Source organism: Ovis canadensis, chromosome 12, assembly GCF_042477335.2.
Source record: "Ovis canadensis isolate MfBH-ARS-UI-01 breed Bighorn chromosome 12, ARS-UI_OviCan_v2, whole genome shotgun sequence".
Lineage (NCBI taxonomy): Eukaryota > Metazoa > Chordata > Mammalia > Artiodactyla > Bovidae > Ovis > Ovis canadensis.
Window position 1 is genome coordinate 75,772,730 of NC_091256.1, and position 18,277 is coordinate 75,791,006.

Sequence of the window (18,277 nt, forward strand, 5' to 3'; positions counted from 1 at the left end):
ACTAAGAAAAATAGAAATGATAGTTTTAGAGGTCACTGAAATCCTGAATCAAAACTGTGTGTTTAAGGGAAGACTGTAGGCTCCCAAGCAGAAGTTATTAATGCTTTTCTGACAGTGGAGGAATGAAACAACATTGATCATCACTGATTCAGAAAGAAGAAAACTTGGCTGCCTGAGAAAACGCCTGAGGTTCTCTACATGTCAGAGGAAGGTAAACAGACATCACAGCCAGACTCCGTCACTTCGTCACCCTGCAGGCTCGGCGGGGATGGAAGTGATGACACCACTGTCGCCGCCTGGCCACTGCCACTGGCCACAGTTTGAGGTGTGCTTACTTTAGTGCAAAGCCATCCGCGTTTTGTATTTTCTTATACTATTACAGACCTGCTGTGAGATACTGTCCTGATTTTATAGGTGTGTGAACTGAGGTTTCAGAACAGTGAGGCACTTCGATTAAGATCAAGCAGCTAGTCAATGACGCATCCGTTATTCGATCCCGGATCCAGCTGAGGTCCAGGACCCGGGTGTCTCACCGTTTTGCTGTCGGGGCTGCTGTTTCTAAAAGAGCGTTGGAATCTTCGGTGCACGTGAATCCTGACCCGTTCTCCCCCTCCCAAGTGTTACATTTGTCTGCGTCACAGTAAAAGGGCTATGGACAGAAGTGCATGGGAGCTAGGGTGTAGCATCACCACTGGGACAAATGCTTTAGCTTGTAAGCGTTCCGAGATTGTACAATTTGGGATTATTTCCTCGTTTGGCTTGGCTTTATTATTCAGTGAACACCCTGAGCAAGGGCCCCAAACAGCTGTTAGAAATGTGGAAGTTAGGCTTGTTTCCTGGGGAAGGAGATGATTTGCAGGATGTGAGGAAAGAAGAAGGACTCAATCTGAGTGCCTGTTTCCTGTTCTCGGTGTCTCATAGCATCTGTCATCCCCAACGGAAACTCCATTCTAATGGTGAAAAGTGTGGAAGGCCTCAGCAAGGTTTTTCATTAGAGGCCTATTTATAGCATAAAAACTCCGGTCTCAGACTGTGAGGAATCAGAGAATAATGAGTTACTGAGGTCCCTGAAAAATAATTTTTGGGGAGCGGCTGTATCTCTTTCTAATAATAATGGCCAGAAGTCATTGGCTGCTTCGTAGGAATAGTTCCTGTGTTAAGTACTCTGTATCCTTTCAGTATCCTCCCAGTAGCTCCATGTGTTGTTCCTGTTTTACAGATGAGGAGTCGGAGACATAGAGAGACTAAGGAACGTGTCCAGGGTCATACAATAAATAAGTGAGACAGGGGTTTAACCCAGGCCTTAACTCCATACTCTGTGGCCCCTACTTCTTTCCCTGTGATATGAATGAGACTATTTCTCCTAAGTACTTAGGTTGGACCCTCTTGTTCATCTCCGCTCCCCACCACCCCTGCCCCTTCGAACAGTTTTAGATTTTATATGAAATTGAGCTGATAATACAGAGTTCCCATATACCTTCCTCACAGTTCCCCTTGTTATTAACTTCTTATATGAGTATACACATTTATTATAAACATTGAACCAATACATTGTTAATGAAAGTTCATAGTCTAGTCACAGTTCCTTTTCTTTCTTTTTACCTAATGGCCCTATTCTATTCCAAGACCATCCAGGACACCACATTACCTGCAATTGGAATATCTCCCTGGGTTCCTATCAACTATGACCATTTTTGACTTTTCTTGTTTTTGCTGACCTTGACAGATTTGAGGAGTACTGGTCCAGGTATATTTTAGGATACCTCTTTATTGTGCTTCCTAGGTGGTGCCTGTGGTAAAGAATCTGCCTGCCAATGCAAGAGACACAAGAGATGCAGGTTCTGTCCCTGGGTTGTGAAGATCCCCTGGAGAAGGGAATGGCACCCCACTCCAGCATTAATGCCTGGGAAATCCCATAGATGGAGGAACCCAGTGGGTTATAGTCCATGGGGTGACAAAGAGTTGAACACAACGGAGCATGCACACACATAGCACCTCTTTATTAGAATTTTTCTTGTAATTAAGTCGACATTTTCCCTCATAGTTAGACTGAATTTATGAGGTTTTGAGAGAAATACCACAGAGATAAAATACCATTCTCATTACCTACTATCAGCGTGATTTATAATGGTTGATGTTGTTCTTGCTCATCTGGATGAAGTAGTTATTTTTCAGGTGAAAAGAGAAAGTGAAGTCGCTCAGTCGTGTCCAACTCTTTGCGACCCCATGGACTGTAGCCTGCCAGGCTCCTCCGTCCATGGGATTCTCCAGGCAAGAATACTGGAGTGGGTTGCCATTTCCTTCTCCAGGGGATCTTCTGAACCCAGGTCTCCCGCATTGCAGGCAGATGCTTTAACTTCAAATGTCTTTTTCTTCCCTCTTCTTTCCATTATGTGTTGGTTGGAAAGAAGTCATTATGCACAATCCTTTTGTTTTGCTCCCCTCTTTTCAGTTCAGTTCAGTCGCTCAGTTGTGTCCGACTCTGTGACCCCATGAATTGCAGCACGCCAGGCCTCTCTGTCCATTACCAACTCCCGGAGTTCACTCAGATTCACATCCATCGAATCAGTGATGCCATCCAGCCATCTCATCCTCTGTCGTCCCCTTCTCCTCCTGCCCCCAATCCCTCCCAGCATCAGAGTCTTTTCCAATGAGTCAACTCTTCACATGAGGTGGCCAAAGTACTGGAGTTTCAGCTTTAGCATCAGTCCTTCCAAAGAAATCCCAGGGCTGATCTCCTTTAGAATGGACTGGTTGGATCTCCTTGCAGTCCAAGGGACTCTCAAGAGTCTTCTGCAACACCACAGTTCAAAAGCATCAATTCTTCGGCACTCAGCTTTCTTCACAGTCCAACTCTCACATCCATACATGACCACAGGAAAAACCATAGCCTTGACTAGACGGACCTTAGTCAGCAAAGTAATGTCTCTGCTTTTGAATATGCTATCTAGGTTGCTTATAACTTTTCTTCCAAGGAGTAAGTGTCTTTTAATTTCATGGCTGCAGTCACCATCTGCAGTGATTTTGGAGCCCCCCCCCAAAATAGAGTCTGACACTGTTTCCACTGTTTCCCCATCTATTTCCCATGAAGTGATGGGACCAGATGCCATGATCTTCGTTTTCTGAATGTTGAGCTTTAAGCCAACTTTTTCACTCTCCTCTTTCACTTACATCAAGAAGCTTTTTAGTTCCTGTTCACTTTCTGCCATAAGGGTGGTGTCATCTGCATATCTGAGGTTATTGATATTTCTCCCGGCAATCTTGATTCCAGCTTGTGTTTCTTCCAGTCCAGTGTTTCTCATGATGTACTCTGCATATAAGTTAAATAAGCAGGGTGACAATATACAGCTTTGACATATTCCTTTTCCTGTTTAGGGTGAGGTATTTACCCACCTTATTTGGAAAACTTCTGCATGGGAGATTTGTCTCCTCCATTTAGTAATTTGAACTTCTCTGGTAGCTCATCTGGTAAAGAATCCACCTGCAATGCAAGAAACCCTAGTTTGATTCCTGGGTTGGGAAGATCTGCTGGAGAAGGGATAAGCTACCTACTCCAGTATTCTTGGGCTTTCCTGGTGGCTCAGCTGGTAAAGAATCTGCCTGCAATGTGAGAGACCTGAGTTCGATCTCTGGGTTGGGAAGATCCCCTGGAGGAGGGCATGGCAACCCACTCCAGTATTCTTGCCTGGAGAATTCCACTTCTCCATAGTCTATGGGGTTGCAAAGAGTTGGGCACAATTGAGTGACTTTTACTTTATTAATTTATTCACTCTTTTGTTTACATTGGTATAGACTCAGACACAATTGAGCCACTTTTATTTATTTATTCAGTCTTTTGTGTACACCAGTATAGACTTGTGGATATTCATTTATACTGTGGGATACAACACAGTGCTACTTTGTGTATTTTGTTGCTCAGATTGTTTCAACTTTGATCATTGGGAGCTCTTCTGTTTGACTTCTGTGTCGCTTTCACACGCCCCTAGTATTGTGTTTGTCTGAGCCCATCTTGTAAGATGTTCTAGACTCAGCTTATATATTTCCCATCCCAGTCTTAGAATCAGCCGTTTCTTCAAGGAGACCTGTTTTATTTTTTATTGGAGCATGACACCAGAAACCAACTCTGGGTCTGAGGTGTGCTCATTGCTCCTGGGGTGCAGCCCTCTCAGCTGACATGGCTAGGAAACATAGGTATATATTAATTATGTGACTATATATGTCTGTACGTATCTTTATGTATAACCATCAATATATGATGTTAAACATGAATTCTTCCTGATGTCTTCAGCTCTAATCCTTACCACATGGACCATTCTAGCCTCCTCCCCTGGCTTATTTGTAAGTTTCCTCTCCAGCAGTGAAAAAGCTGGCTTCTACCCTCTTTCCGTTTACTTATTCAGTTCCACTGTATGTGTACAGCACTGTCAGAATCGTTAACTCACACCCCTGAAGAAAACAGCTTCTCAGCTAGAACCCAGTGATACTCTGCAGCTCCTTTAGCCTTTAGTCCTTGATCTTACAGATGGCAATTCTTTTTTAAAATAATGAAAATAGCTCATGTTTTTGAGCATTCACTCTTCCCTAGGGACTGTTCTGAGTCCTTCATATATGTTATCTCTTGTAGGTCTCGCACCAACTCTGTGAGGAGGGATCTATTATTACATCTACTTTACAGATGAGGAAGCTGAGGCATAAAAAGGTTAGGTTAGTCTAACCAGCCAGTGGGTCAGTCTGACTTCTGGAGAGTGTGTTTAGCAGCACTGGCAAACATGCACACTGCTCACGAAATATAGGCATTTAGGAGACGTCTTCGTTTTGTCTAACGGAGTGCAGTCAGTGACGTGCTGAGGAGGGTTTGGTGCTATAGGGGTAAGTCTCTGCACAGCAGTTCTCTGCAGTTTCTGCAGATTTGCCTTCAGATGCCAGGGCCTGTACGTGTAGACAGGTGTGTAAACACTTGATTTTGAGTTATTGATTTTGAGCTCATCTCCTCCTACTCTTGGCCCTTTCCCACCCATGTTTACTCTGTGTGTCCTTCCTGTCACAGGCTTTTTCTTCCTCCTCCTTTCCCTGGAGCTTTTTCTCTGCTTTGACTGCCCCATGGCCCCTCACTGGCTTTTCCGCCCTGTGCTGACTTCAGGTGCTTAGTTAGCCCTGACTCTATCTTTGTTTGCATTTGTTTCCCTGGTCTCTCTTAAGTTATCTTTTACCTTTCCTCCCAGGGTTCTAATCCCTACTCAGTACCAAAATGTACAATGAAAAATGTACAAGAAAGCTTTGCAAGATTACCTTGGTGAGTCCAGATAATTTTTCCATCCTTTACGTGCTTTTTCAGGCAAAAATTGGGGGGAAAAACAAAAAACAAAACCTCTCTGCACCTTCCTTTGTTCTTTGTCATCAGGAAAACCATCTAGCTAGGGGTCTCAGAGGCAGACTGTAACTGGCAGCCTTCCCGGAAACAGAAGAAAACTGTTTTGTGACCGGGAAAGCCAGGTGGGAGGGTCTAGTTCAGGGTCAGTGTCAAGGTTACTTGGCTTTCATTCCATGGAGGGCAGAGTGCATTGGCTCCCACCCGAAGGGGCTGGCAATGTCCCATGCTCCACTGCTTCAGAGGCTACCCTCGGCATGGATCTTTTTACCTTTTTGTTACCTATGTTAGGGAAAGATCAAATTCTTGGAGAATATCCTAAAATAGAAAAATGTTTTGCTGCTTTTAAAAAACGTTTCCATGTCTTATTTTCTGCTGATGATTAAGGAACAATAAATTATTATCTCACATAGATTTCTGGGGAGAGAAAGCAGCTCTAAATGGACAGAGTTATTCTTTTTGTCATAATAATCCTATTTCTTGGCTTGGAAGTTTCACATCATGGGAGCAATGACTTCATGCCTAGAAGTTTTTTTTCATTAAACCTTTTGCCAATTCTAGAGTATTTTATTACCTATGGGATTTTAAAATGATTTAATGCATTTACCTTAAGATCCCCATGTGCATTAAAAACCTCTGGTTTGAGCATAATAGCAGCCTAATGCTCACCTCAGTCAGCCCTCTTATTCTGCATTGCATACCTGAAGGTCCCTGAGAGTGATTCGAAGTTTTGTACTGTTTCCTTATACCTCTCACCTAAGACATTTGTCTAGTGTCTTCCAGTCAAATATTATTAAGTGTCATTTCTATTTGGCTAAGATATTGAATGAGTCTAGCAAGTCTCATCATGCTCCATTTCTCCACTCTTTCCTTGTTCTTTAAACAGACCTTCCTTGCGACTCTTAGAATTGTTTTGCATTCTCTCACCTCAGGACCTTTGCCTGTGCTGTTACCCCAGAGCCTTCACCCTGCTAATCCTCCCTATCCTTAAGGTCTTGTAACATCATTTACTCAGGAAGACGCTCCCGGGAGCCCTGACCAGGTTCATCTTCTCTGAAGGTAAATGCCCTCGACTCCCCTATTGTGACATTCATTACATGAGTAGTTTTTGTGAATATGGAAAATAAAGGATACTTGACAGATATTAGTTGGATTAATGAATTCATTTTCCCGAGGGAAATTTTTACTTTTATTAGAAGTAAAATCTTAGAAGCCGCCTCCAGGCCTGGGCATGACTTCCTCCCCTGCAGACCATTGTAGGTTGGAAAAAGTTCACATACTACAAGGATTTGCTTCTTGCCAAGAATGCCTGAGGTGGAGAAAGCGACCCTGGTTGTCTGCTCTGCCATCAGATCTGGATCCCTCCCACCCCAACCCCGTCCTTCTTAAGCAGACACACACTTTCCCTCGGGCCTGAGGATCTCTGCTCTGTACCCTACCAAGACTGCTTTGGAAAGGAAGTCTTGTGCTGGGCTTTGTCTTTACTGAGTTTAGGTCATGTCAGAGTCTTTCCATCTGGCTTCCGAAGTTGCTTCTTCAGTCTGCACAGATCATTTAAGAAGCATGTCTTGTAGATCAGTGGTCCCTAACATTTTTGGCACCAGGGACCAGTTTTGTGGAAAACAATTTCTCCCTGAACAGGGGAGGAGGGGAATGGTTTTGGTATAATTCAAGCATGTTACATTTATTATGCCCTCTACTTCAGTTGGTAAAGAATCCGCCTGCAGTGCAGGAGACACCAGTTCGATTCCTGGGTCTGGAAGATCCCCTGGAGAAGGAATAGGCTACCCACTCCAGTATTCTGGCCCGGAGAATCCCACGGACTGTACAGTCTGTGGGGTTGCAAAGAGTCGGACACGACTGAGTGACTTTCACTTCACTTCACTACTTCTATTATTGTTACATCAGCTTCCCCTCAGATCATCAGGCATTAGATCCCAGAGGTCGGGGACCCCTGTTTTAGACTGTGTTATGCGTTATGTTCCTGAATTGATCTGTCCTGAGGAGGATGCCTCAGGGGCGTGTGTGTGTGTGTGTGTGTGTGTGTGTGTGTGTGTGTGTGTAGATGCCGCAGGGCTGTGTGTGTACATGTGTGTGGTAGTTGCTTACAGTGATTCTTTCAGCAAACCTGGAGCAACAAGTGTTGTAGAAGTATGGTTTGTATCCCGTGTCACACTTTCTGTTTTATGTGGCAACTTTTTTGAGTTCTTTCCATGAGCGCTGATTGATTTTCATTGAGCCACACCTTTCTTAACTCCTCCCTTTTGTGACTTATGGCTAGTAGTCTTACGACTGCTAACAGTCATGTTTCTCTCCATATATCTCAATATCCGTATTGGCATTATGTCACTTGAAACTCAACCGATCAGTGTCAGGTCAATGATGGCAGGTGTCGTTGTCTCTCCTCCAGGTAAGGGTCAGTGGAACTAAGTAACTGGTCCAGCTCCTGTTGTTCAGGGGTGGCACAGTGAGGACGGGAACCAGGTTTTTCTTCTTGAATCTCATATTCTGTGTACAGAGCCAAGTAGCTTCTCTAGTTTAATTGTTACAACTTTCCTGTAAATTTTTGATTTTTAACCAGGTCTTCTCTTTATTATTAAGGTTCTCTACATCTTTCCAACTAACCAGAATGTACATTAGATCTTAGGAGTGGAGCCAGGAAAAGTAAGGGGGAAAAGCCATTGGCCAGTAACCCTGTGGTCTCTGTCATGATATTGTGACGTTGCATTCCTTTTTGAAATTTTCAGAGTTTCACATTTTATCTGCTTCTAAGTCTATCAAGAACAGAAAGTTTCTTCCCAGGACTGGTGAACATAAGGGTACTGTGAACTTCGGGCTCATGTGCAGGCCTGTGCAGAAAGCCTGCCTCCCCGGGATGCTGATAAACGCTCTGCTGATAGGGGGGCGGGGGTCTGCCTTGTGTTGTACTGTGCTGTCTGTGTCTTTCTTTTCTTCCTCTGCCTTCATTTCTCATCTGTGTGAAAATGCTTTTTCTAGCTGATTCAGTATCTGGGTTGGTAGTTAACTTTCAAAGCCTTCTTGGGCTAAACTATGGGAAGGGTACTGTCACAAAAGGTAAAATGAGTAGATTACCAGAGTTAATAGAAAATACCAGTCTCAGAAGGATGAAACGTACATCTAAAGGCAAGTCCAGTATGGATTAGGGTCCCTCTTGAAAACACACCCAGACTTTCCGGGGCTACAACTTGCCATGGGAGTAAGTTCTAGATAACATGCCCTATAGGAATACACAAGTACACAGGCATGTAAACAAGGATTTGCATTTTTTTTAGTTGTAATTATGAGAACCTAACAATAACTTTGATGTGTGGATCACAACACTGGGAAATTCTTCAAGAGATAGGAATACCAGACCACCTTACCTGCCTCCTGAGAAATCTATATGCAGGTCAGGAAGCAACTGTTAGAACTGAACATGGATCAATGGACTGCTTCCAAATTGGGAAAGGAGTACGTCAAGGCTGTATATTATCACCCTGCTTATTTAACTTATATGCAGAGTGGTGGTGGTGGTTGGTAGTTTAGTCGCTAAGTCGTGTCCGACTCTTGCGACCCCTTGGACGGTAGCCTGCCAGGCTCCTCTGTCCATGGGATTTTCCAGGCAAGAATACTGGAGTGGATTGCCATTTCCTTCTCCAAGGGATCTTCCCGACCCAGGAATCCAACCCAGGTCTCCTGCATTGCAGGCAAATTCTTTACCAACTGAGCTATGAGGGAAGCCCTGATGTGAAATGCTGGGCTGGATGAAGCCCAAGCTGGAATCAAGATTGCCAGGAAAAATATCAGTAATTTCAGATATGCAGATAACACCACCTTTATGGCAGAAAGCAAAGAGGAACTGAAGAGCCTCTTGATGAAAGTGAAAGAGGAAAGTGAAAAAGTTGGCTTACAGCTCAACATTCAGAGAACTAAGATCATGGCATCTGGTCCCATCACTTCATGGGAAATAGAGAAACAAAGGAAATAACGACAGACATTATTTTTTGGGGCTCCAAAATAACAGCAGATGGTGACTGCAGCCATGAAATTAAAAGATGCTTGCTCCTTGGAAGAAAAACTATGACCAACCTAGACATCATATTAAAAAGCAGAGACATTACTTTGCCGACAAAAGTCCGTCTAGGTAAAGCTATGGTTTTTCCTGTGGTCATGTATGGATGTGAGAGTTGGACCATAAAGAAAGCTGAAAGCCAAAGAATTGATGCTTTTGAACTGTGGTGTTGGGGAAGACTCTTGGGAGTCCCTTGGACTGCGAGGAGATCCAACCAGTCCACCCTAAAGGAAATCATTCCTGAATGTTCATTGGAAGGACTGATGCTGAAGCTGAAATTCCAATACTTTGGCCACCTGATGCGAAGAACTGACTCATTGGAAAAGACCTGATGCTGGGAAAGATTGAAGGTGGAAGGAGAAGGGGCAACAGAGGGTGAGATGGTTGGATGGCATCACTGACTCAGTGGACATGAATTGGTGATGGACAGGGAGGCCTGGTGTGCTGCAGTCCATAGGGTCGCAAAGAGTCAGACACCACTAAGCGACTGAACTGAACATTAACTACCTGTGCACTAGTAGAATACCTATATTAATTATGGTGTGTGCATGCAGTGTGACCCTGAGAACCAGTGAGAGCTGGAGGCAGTGGATAGAGAGGCGTGTGTATGTGTATATCTATACACACATACTATTCGTGGGGAAAAATCCATGGTTCATACATATTTCATCTATTTAAATATATGTATACGTATCCATAGAAAAGCCTAGAAGGATATACTCCACACTATTAACATAAAGTCATAAGAATAGGATAGAATTAGAATGAAGGGGAGTAGATATTGTTGTTTTAGTTTATACACACTAATAATATTTTTTCAATAAGTAGTCTTGTAACTTTAACAATTATGATGGGTAAAGGAGTTAATGAAATACTGATATCTTTAATGTCTGTCTTTTACTGAAATTTTGCATTTCTGCCTGGGTTTTCTGTTAGGTTATGAACCTCTGAGGGGTCATGAGGGTCACTGAGTTGCTGGTCTCACTCTTGGTTGGATGCTGTTCTTGATTTTTAATTGTGTGAATGTGGATTATCATTCTTCCATGTCTCTTTTTCGTCAGTGTCACTGAAAGAGTATTTTCTCACTGACATATTAAAGAATAGTGAGTTGTAGTACTAATTCAGTTAAATCGCCCTTCTTTTGGGAGGTGCAGAACTGTTCTGTGAGAATCAATATAAAAGGACACAAGCATCAGGTTTTCCTAGATTCCGGCTGTCACCCCACCTATGTGCTTACCCCAGCTCTGGGCTCATTGCTTATCAGCAAAGAAGGGACATTATTCATAGAAAAAGTCATCTTCCTTATAAAAATGAAATATTAGAATGCTGCGTCATCATTTTCTTCTTCAGTTCATGATATTTGGTTTTGGTGAAGAAAGGAGAAATAATGTGTTGTGTGTGGGCTTAAAAAATTGAAGTCTGTCACTTTTTGGGGGGAGTGGTTAGGGCTTCAGCATATGAATTCAGAGGGACTCAGCATTCATACATAACAATGTATTGATAACAAGTAAACCAAATATAGAAGGTTCACTGGCTAGTAGCTCATTAATTTCATTTTACTTGTGCTTTCAATTAGCCCCAGATGCCAGATTAATTTCTTCTAGCATTTTGCAAGGGAATGAAACTTTTATTTTTCTTTTTAATTCGATCTGGACTACAGATTTAGAAAATATTGAATTATTTCTAATTTTTGAAATGCCAACTTTAATGGTTCTCTGCCATTTATTTCTTCTGTTACTGTGTGATTATACTCTTCATGTCTCTTTTAGTAAAACAGTGGTCTCCACAGCAGTGAAAAGAGTTAATTTATTTTTCTTCTGGGTTTGTACTTCAGTTCCAAAAGTTACACATTAAATTGTCTTTAGCTGCATTTATGCCTTGATCGTCGTCCAGGTCTCTACTACTAAATTGAGACTTGTGAAATTTAGGCACACCTGTGAAAGCCCAGGCTGCAGTTTCATATATATGGACCATAATGGCTTTTAGTTTCTTTACAGTTTGTTGACTAAGCAAGCAATTTGAAGTATAATTAGATGATAATTTTAAATTTGGGAAAAAACCCTACCCCTACCTCAAGAAAAACCCTACCCCTCAACCAGGGTTCAATCCCTAGGTTGGGAAGATCTTCTGGAGAAGGGAATGGCAATCCACTCCAGTATTCTTGCCTGGAGAATTCCATGGACAGAGAAGCCTGGCGGGCAACAGTCCATGGGATCGCAAAGAGTTGGACACGACTGAAGCGACTTAGCAGACACAAGTAATTTTATAGTCACCAGGTCATTTTATCTTCACCTACCTTGAGAATGTTTTTGTTGTTGTTTTAATCACTCAGTTGTGTCTGACTCTTTGCAACCCCACGGACTATAGCCCGCCAGGCTCCTCTGTCCACAGGATTTCCCAGGCAAGAATACTGGAGTGGTTGCCATTTCCTCCTCCAGGGAATCTTCCTGACCCAGGAATCAAACCCATGTCTCCTGCATCGGCAGGTGGATTCTTTACCACTGGCCACCTGGGAAACCGCTTTAAAGAAAATAATCTCGTGTAATTAGTAATATGTCTGGAGGGAACAGAGCCCCCCAAATGACTCTCTTTTTGTGCCGTGGTCCTTGTTTCACCTGGGTGGACCCCGCTGAGCCACCAGAGGAAGTCAGCTTCCTGATGAATGGCCTTGCTCTTCAAGTATTTCTCCTCTACCTTGCCCTTTACCTCACTCTGCTACTCAGACTGTTCCTCCCGCTTGAAACACGTTGTCTCCGGTCATTTGAAAAGCGAAAAGATAATGTTGTGAGGGCATTTTTGGTGCTTTGCCGAAGCCGTGGTGATCTTTGTAAAATTAAATTTACACATTTATCTTCCCTAAACCTGAGGCCTTCCTTTCATCAGATTTCTGGCCTACTGTCAGTCAGTTATTTCCTAAAATGTTAGCACAGTAGATCTTGTGGTCTCTGACTTGAGTGAATCCAGAATTGGAAACACATAATCTTGTTGTATACAGGATTACTTTGAAATTGCTTCAGGACTCACTCAATGTTCTCCTGTGTGTCTTTTTTTTTTTTTGCCCCATATTTGTTTTTCCAAATTTATGGTCCTGTTTTTTTTTTTTTTTTTTTTTAATGTTTTAAACTTGCCAATCTTTTCCCCGGCTCCCCAACCATCACTTAAAATAATGAAAGGTAGTCAGGCTATTTTCAAATGCTTTAACTTCACTGACACTGGTGGAAGCTTTTAGGTGAACTGTCCTTTGATCAGTGGCCCACATTCTCCTGGGGCCTGGCCGGGGTGGGCTCTGGCGGCCAGGGCTGGCGTTGAGTCTCCGCAGCCAGTGGGGTGCAGTGACTCTGCTTCTCTTTCTCAGTGCTATCGCATCCATCCTGAGGGCCTGGCTTGACCAATGTGCAGAGGACTTCCGAGAGCCGCCTGGCTTCCCCTGCTTACAGAAACTGCTGGATTATCTCAAGCAGATGATGCCAGGCTCTGACCCAGAGAGAAGAGCTCAGAATCTTCTTGAGCAGTTTCACAAGCAAGAAGTGGAAGCTGACAGTGAGTACTCATTTGATTCCAGGGCGGAAGCTAGATCCTGATCCTGCACACCTCCCACAGCGAGCAAATGCTCTCCCTTTTCTTGTTGGGTCGGAGGCCTTGGTTTCCCTCAGGACAAGCTGACCGGGGATTGGTGGCCCGTGTAAAATTCTTAAGGCTACTGAAGTCCCAGTTATGGACTGTATAGAGCTGGAGAGCGGAATCCCCCTGGAGAAGGGAATGGCAACCCACTCCAGTATTCTTGCCTGGAGAATCCCATGAATGGAGGAGCCTGGTGGGGCTGCAAGTTCATGGAGTCACAGAGTGTCAGACACAACTGAGTGGCTAACACTATAGAGCTTTAGAGCAGAGAAGGGGATATTCAAGACCACCTAGTCTGACTCCCTCCTTTTATGGCTGAGGAAACAGTGACTCCGGGAGGCGGAGTGATTTCCCAGCGTTCCTCTTAGTGCCGCACAGAGGACGATCTCCTTGATGCTCTTTCGCCTTTCGTTGCCGTTGCGCAGCGTGCTGAACTTGAGTTTGTTCTTCATTATCTGCCTGATCGGTTCCTCCTCCTGTCAAATGAAAACCCGCCACAGACAACCACCCCCATTCAGCAGGCAGGGGATTAAATCCAGTCCTGCCCCTGCCCTCACAAAAGCTTGCGAAGCTCAGAAAAGAGGTTTCCCCTTCAGCTGGAAATATCCCTGCTCTCTGTCCCCTGCCTGAGGTAGATCTCGCATCTCCTATAGACTCTCCCGAAGGAAGTCTCTGTGGCTGTTTTGTTTTTTTTTTTTCCCTATCTGAAGAACTGACTGCCTATTTTCAAGGACAGAGCAAAGGCCACCACTGCAGGTTGTGGGCTGCTTGGAACCATCAGGCTTTGAAGGAAGTCAGAAAGAGGCTAGGACAGGCTTCCAAGCGGTGACTGGCTGCCTGGCTATGGTTGCCATGGCGGCTGACCCACTTGGAGCTTCTGACAGGCATTTCCCTGAAGTGACGCCTGATTTCCTCAGTGAGGGAAAGGAAATGGTTCCTCAACACCGATAAGGGAAGCTGCCTCAGTGCCAAGGAAAACAACCTTAAAATTCCAAACAGGACCTGTTGACATTTTTTTATGGACAGGGGACCAGGGAGGGAAAAAATGCCGTTGCATCATTGGAAGCTGACTGCCAAGTCCTCTGTATCTCAGATGACTTCATCTGCTGGGAATGTTTGAATACCAGAGGCACCCCTCCAGCTGTAGGGGCTCTGCTCCCCTCAGGACCTCCCCTCCTGCCTTCCTGCAGAGGTGGATACTCCGTTAGCGCCCAGCTCTCCCCATGGGGGCTGCCCCTGGCTCCCGGCCTAATTGGGGAACCGGTGGGACCAGTGGTTCGTTGTTTGTAACAGGCGCTGGAAGGCCAGCTCCTTTGGCAGGCCGAGGCAGGGGAGAGCGAGTTTGCCTGACTTTAGAAAGGCTTTTAGGCAATCCCAGGAGTGAATTTTTAATCAAGAACTCTCTTTTATTAAGTACAGGAATCATTACCGAAAAAGAGTTTTAGGAGCTTGGTTCCCATATGCTTCATTTTACCCAATTTCATGCCGGCAAAAGCAAACAGGCTCTCCTCCATGTTTTTTAAAAGTGAAAACTTTGCCTCAGGTTTTTGCCTGCTTACCCCTGGAAAAGAGTTAGAAGCAGAAACAGTGAGAGCATGGAGGAGACCCCAGAGAGAAAGGACCATGTAACCTTCAGGCACAGCAGCTTTGATCCAGGGCATGCAACAGGCCACTGTGAGCGTTGGATGAATGAGAAGATCACGCCTTAGCACATATACTCCTTGCCAGCCTCTGCATTGCTGAGCAGCGAGAACAGATTTGTATCTAGTGGTTAGCAAGAGGGTTGAGAGGCCCATTCTGAACCTTTGGGATTTCAGATGTCTTATTCCTCCGCCCAATGAGAGAGGGCCAGAGTTGTGTGGAGGAAAAGTGGTGAAATCATGGGGTGTTAGCTCTCTTTAGCTCATGCCTGTTTGTATCCCAGCCTCTAGGGGCAGGCAGAGGTCCCCTCCTGCTTCCCCACCTACCCTCCTTGCAACCAGCCTTGTTCACATTGGTACCTTCAGCTCCAGGGTGAGGCAGCCAAGCGTTAAATCCTGTTGTTGTTTAGTTGCTCAGCCATGTCTGACTCTTTTGCAACCCCATGGACTGTATAGCCTGCCAGGCTCCTCTGTCCATGGGATTTCCCAGGCAAGAGTGCTGAAGTGCCTGGAGATCTTCAGGAGATCTTCTCAACTTGCAGTATCAGATCCATGTCTCCTCCATTGCAGGCAGATTCTTTACCACTTGATTCACCATACCTGTCATCAAAGTTAGCAGTTTCTCATGTGGTGCTCTGAGAGGGGCAGTGATGCAGGGTCCACTGAGCACCCCCTTACCCCTAGGAAACTAAGAAAGTGAAAGTGTTAGTCGCTCAGTCGTGTCTGACTCTTTGCGACCCTGTGGACTCTAGCCCTCCAGGCTTCTCTGTCCATGGGATTTCCCAGGCAAGAATACTGGAGTGGGTTGCCACCCCCTCTTCCAGGGGATCTTCCGACCCAGGAATTGAACCTGGGTCTCCCTTACTGCAGGCAGATTCTTTACCGTCTGAGCCACCAGGGAAGCACAGGAAACTAAGAAAAGACCACCCCAATTTGATCCAAGATGTCTAAAGTCTTATTCTGCAAAGGCTTACATTATAAAATCCTGGGGGAATAGTAACACCCTGATTTAAACGTCTGCTAAGATATGTGTATGTAACTAGATTTTTCCTAATGAGAACAGATCTGCCAGGCAGGAGAACAGGAAATGTGGTTGGGAAACAATCCAGGAATTGGGGAAAGTTTCCAGGATGGGAGGTTAGAGGCTCAAGGTAAACTTCTTCCAATTGCATAGTCTTTCACAGTAGAGACCCTCGGTCCTGCTGCATGTGCTGAGTGTTTATGCTTTTGGAGTCCTAGGTAGTGATTTTTTTTTTTTCGCTTCTTCATTCTGTGTCCTATTAATTTGTAATTGATAATTGATGATCTTATGTCTAATATGGCTCAGGTGAATTTAGTTTAAGGCTATTTTACTGCTTCATGCATCCTTTATTTTTATTGGAGGATAATAGCTTTACAATGTTGTGTTCGTTTCTGCTGTATGTCAGTATGAATCAGCTATATGTATACGTGTAACACCTCCCTTTGGAGCCTGCTTACCACCCCCACCCCCGCCATCCCACCCCTCTCTAGGTCATCACAGAGCCCCGAGCTGAGCTCCCTGTGTTAGACCGCGGCTTCCCAAGAGCTATTTTACACACGGTAGCGTGTATCCGCCAGTGCTGCTCTTTCAACTTGTCCCACTCTCTCCTTACCCACCTCTGTCCACACGTCCATCTGCATCTCTATTCCATTACTCAGCAATAAAAAGGAGCAAAACTGAGTCAGTTGTAGGGAGGTGGATGAACCTAGAGCTTGTCATACACAGTGAAGTAAGTCAGAAAGAGAAGAGCAAATATCGTGTATTAATGCATATACATGAAATCTAGAAAAAATGGTACTGATAAACCTATTTGCAGGGCAGGAATAGAGATGCAAGCATAGAGAACAGATATACGTACTTAATTTTAGGTAGAAGTTGAAAGCCACTCCTAAAGTTCTGAGAATTCTGAGGACTTCTTGAGAGTTCTGAGGACTTCATCAGTATTTCTGACACCAGAATGGCTTATTCTACTCCCCAAAGCCTGGCTTGCCTTCATGTCCTTTCCTTCCAGGCTTCTGATAATTACTGGCCCAGTAATTAAGAAATGCATAGATGGGGTTTAGGAAATAGTTGGATTAAGGCTTGAGCTGATCAGAGGGATTTGAGGGTGCCTAAATTGAGAGGGGGACCCCTGAATGTAGCCCCGCTTTGCTTTTTCTAGCCTTTGTCCTACTTTGTGCTTGACTAAAGATCCTGTGGTTTGTCAAAGTGACAACTTGGGGCCTCTGGACTCAGTAAAGCCTCTAGGGACAAGCCGTGAGAGGGAAGACCTTCATTTCACTCCATTTATTATGCTTGCTGTTCTCTCCCTGTGAGTTTTCTAAGGGTCAGCCCTCTTCTTCCTAAATTAAATAAGTCCATTTTGACTCTGTAAAGAAGGTCATATGCAGTGGCACCAAACTACTATTTTTTTTCCCCCACCTGTGAACAGATGGGTTTCCCAACAGCATCTCCTTCAGCCTGGAAGAAGAAGAGGAACTGGAGGGCAGCGGCTCTGCGGAGTTCACGTGCTTCTCAGAAGATCTTGTGGCTGAGCAGCTGACCTACATGGATGCAGTATGTCCTCTCTCTGTGCCTTTGACGTGCTTCTGCTTAAAACGTGGGCAGTGACAGGACTGACTGGTGGCCCCTGGGAGAGCAGTAGGGTCATGTGAGTTAAGTCTTTTCAAATCCCCAAGAGAGGCTGTGCCAGTAAATGCAGAGGGAAGATGTGATTTGAATCCATCATCTGAATAATTTAGGCCTCAGCTCTTCTTACAATTCTGAGTGAAGGTGCTTTTCACTCGGCGCTCCACACCCAGAGGGAAAGAAGAATTCTAATCCTAGGGAAACAAAATCTGTCCTGTTCCATGGGTATTTCTCTCCCTTTAGACTCATACATATTTCAGTATCTGAACTGTTTATTTGGAGGATTGTAAAGGGGTCAGAGTATAAGTTAGGACAAAATAAATTCACTGAATCCACATGCAACTCTATCTGGCAGCTCATTTCCACATGTGCTTCCTGGTCTTTTGAAGTCTGAGTATTTTTGTTAGCTGTACATATTTGGTTTCATTAGTCGCATTTCATAGCTCAGTGTTAGCTGGTTAAAGAAAATAGGGCCAGTATCAAGGATCACAGTGGTTTCAGCTCTTCCACACTTACCACTTGGGAGGAACAGCATAGAAAGCGGCTGTGAGTTTCCATCTACTTAGCATGCAAATAGACTCTCAGAAGTAAATCAGATGGTCTTTATAAAGCAAATCCTGGCACATTTGCTTTTACACAAACCCTCTTACATCTTGTATTGAATTGTTGTACTAATGAGAATCAGATTGGTTCAACAAATTTGTTGTTGTTTCAAAAACCAGTAGTGTAAAAGAACTACGGAAAACTTCATTGGCTACGACTTTTAGGCAAAGACCTGGAAAAGAAAAAAGTGAAAGTAAAAGTTGCTCAGTTGTGTTGGACTCTTTGCAGCCCTGTGGACTATGAATTCTCCAGGCCAGAATACTGGACTGGGTAGCCTTTCCTTTCTCCAGGGGATCTTCCCAACCCAGGGATCGAATCCAGGT

The 18,277-nt window shown here is 44.3% G+C and overlaps 1 protein-coding gene across 3 annotated transcripts in view; it reads left to right on the forward strand.

Annotated features, from left to right (window-relative positions):
- The window catches only part of RGL1 (ral guanine nucleotide dissociation stimulator like 1), a 134,291-nt gene that overhangs the window by 71,243 nt on the left and 44,771 nt on the right, over positions 1 to 18,277 (forward strand). For all 3 annotated transcript variants that reach the window (XM_069546271.1, XM_069546270.1, XM_069546272.1), the window contains 2 exons: positions 12,796 to 12,980; positions 17,155 to 17,279. In XM_069546271.1, the coding sequence (XP_069402372.1) occupies positions 12,796 to 12,980; positions 17,155 to 17,279 (310 nt within the window). The remainder of the gene's footprint in view (positions 1 to 12,795; positions 12,981 to 17,154; positions 17,280 to 18,277) is intronic.